Raw genomic sequence first — 2,344 nt, forward strand, 5'->3', positions numbered from 1 at the left:
TATTTATTTATTTTTCTAAATTCCCTGAAATTCAATAAAGGTATTTTCATTTTGATGTAAAAAAATTTAGGACCTATAAACATGTAAATGGGACTAGATTGGCCGAGTGGCAAGTTGTTCCCGGCTCGTCTGTGTTAAGGCAAGCCCCGCTTGGTCCAAGGCCCTCACCCCTCCAGGACGCTGCAGGCCAGAGAAGTGCACGTTGGGAATGAACAGCACTGGCGGGGTCTCCAGGTCAGCCTCAGGCCGCAAGTAGGTGGTCTCATTGCCCCTGAAGCCGGACAGCAGGCAGCCCTTGATGCCTGATGGGAAAAGGGAGTCGCTGTGACCTGAGGCCCCTCCATTCATGCCCCCAACCTCTCCCCTCTGGTCCTCTTTTCCCCTTCACTCCAACTCAGCCCGGTCTAGTCCCTGACCCATGCCCACTGACCATTGTTGCTGGAGTCGGGGCACTTGACTTTCCTCCGGAACTGCTTCCGCTCATCATCCCGCATCTTCCTCTCGGCTCCCTGTGAGGGGGAAAGGGAAGGGGTCACCGGGGTCTTGGGAGGAGCTGGCTGCTTTGCCTCTTAAATATGGGCCAGGCTTCTTGTGCTGCTTTCTTCCCAGAGTGAGACCAGGAAAATGGCAAGGTACCAGCCAGCCCAGCCCAGCCTGAGGTCACTAAAGACAGACAGACAGACAGAAGACATGCAGTCAGAGGGAGATGAGGAGAAGAGAAACTTGAAAAAGAGAGATGAAGAGATATTTATAGAGATCTAGAAAGTGATATTCAGGAGAAAGACGAGATAGGGATGCAGAGAAACAGAAAGATATACACGGAGAGACCAAGACAGACAGGTAACAAGCACAAAGAGACAGAGAGAGGCTTCCAGAGACCAGAGAGCAAGTACAGAGAGAGACAGACACTCCCAGAGTGGCTGGTCAGGATGCAGGGCGGGGGCCGGAGCATCTCAGTCCCCAGGACCAGCAGAGGGTCTGACTGCCCTAGTCACCTTATCACAGAATATCTTGATCTGGCAGACGGCGCGGTGCACCAGGTGCTCAGTGCCTGAGCCACAGTCATAGGTGTCAATCTGCAGGTTCAGGGGGACACCCTTCACCCCCTTCTGTGAGGAGAAGTCTGTGCTGAGGCAGTTGACACCGATGAACACCTGGGGACAGATGGGGGAGCTGATTAAACTGCCTGCCGGGGTCTCCAGCCCGGCTGTCCCATGATGACCCTGTTCATGGAGCCTACTGTGTTCCTGGCGAGCACCCCTTAGTCTTCACACCACCCCAGAAGGCAAGCATCACCTCTCTTTTACAGAAAGGGAAACTGATGCTCAAAGAGGTGGCACAACTGTCCCAAAGAGACACAGGGAATGCGTGGGGGAGCCAGGGTTTGTGCCCAGGTCTCCACCAGTGGACGATGCACCTCCCGCTAGGTTGCCAAAGGGGGCCTGAAGAGTCAAGGTCCTGGGAGGGAGAGTAAGGGTCCCTTAAGGGGCTTAAAATCCAGAGCCTCATTTTTCTGCAACTCAGCGCGAGAAGGTGGAGAAAGGCAACCTGTTTTCCCCAGAAGCTTCAGAAGCCCATTTTCCCATGGGGCTTGGGCCACAGACAGTGAGACATTGCCCTCTGCACCGCAACCACCAGCCCCAGCCATCACTGGACCCATCATTCCCATTTTACAGCCAAGGAAATGAAGGCTTCTGGGTGGGGACGTGGCTTGCTGGCATTTCCACGGGGAGTCAGGCAGAGCATCTGGCTTTGGACAAGTGCTTTAACCTCGCAGAGGCCTCAGTTTCCTTATCTGTAAAATGGGGACAGCTAAACCTATCTCGTGTGGCTGTAAAAGCACATGGACCCCTAGTGGGCTTGGCATGTAGTGACTACTGGATACGTTGTAACTATTTTAAGTAGAACAGCTGGAATCTCAACCCAAAGCCTGTGCCTGACCAGGGCAGCCCGGGGCCCATCCCAGCTGGGCATTCCCTGGCAAGCCCACCTGGTGATTGTCTACTTGCTGACTCCTCTGTGGGGTGCCAGGGCCAGTCCCCCCACTGGTGATTGTCTTGCTGACTCCTCTGTGGGGTGCCAGGGCCAGTCCCCACTCCAGGCTGGCCCCTGTTCTTTGGGACATTTCCCTTGGAAAAGACCCTGACCTGAACAGTGGGGGTGGGTTGTGGTGCCTGAGCAGACCCCCTTCCTCCCCTTCTCGTGCCAGACATACCTCCCCCTCAGCCAGCTCAGCCCTAATGCAGCCCCCACCCAGCTCATACCTGAGAAAGACCCAAGCCTGGGGGCTTAAGAGGCTGTGAGAAAATCCCAACCGAAACCCACCTCTCCCTTCCCACGAAAC

The 2,344-nt window shown here is 55.0% G+C and overlaps 1 protein-coding gene across 1 annotated transcript in view; it reads right to left on the bottom strand.

Annotated features, from left to right (window-relative positions):
- GRHL3 (grainyhead like transcription factor 3) overlaps positions 1-2,344 on the bottom strand; it is a 33,800-nt gene that overhangs the window by 11,568 nt on the left and 19,888 nt on the right. Inside the window, exons 9-11 of the mRNA XM_006924426.1 lie at positions 996-1,154; positions 431-509; positions 169-302 (exon numbers count right to left, since the gene is read on the bottom strand). Coding sequence (XP_006924488.1) covers positions 169-302; positions 431-509; positions 996-1,154 — 372 coding nt within the window. The remainder of the gene's footprint in view (positions 1-168; positions 303-430; positions 510-995; positions 1,155-2,344) is intronic.

The sequence above is a fragment of the Pteropus alecto genome, unplaced genomic scaffold (genome assembly GCF_000325575.1).
Source record: "Pteropus alecto unplaced genomic scaffold, ASM32557v1 scaffold39, whole genome shotgun sequence".
Classification (NCBI taxonomy): domain Eukaryota; kingdom Metazoa; phylum Chordata; class Mammalia; order Chiroptera; family Pteropodidae; genus Pteropus; species Pteropus alecto.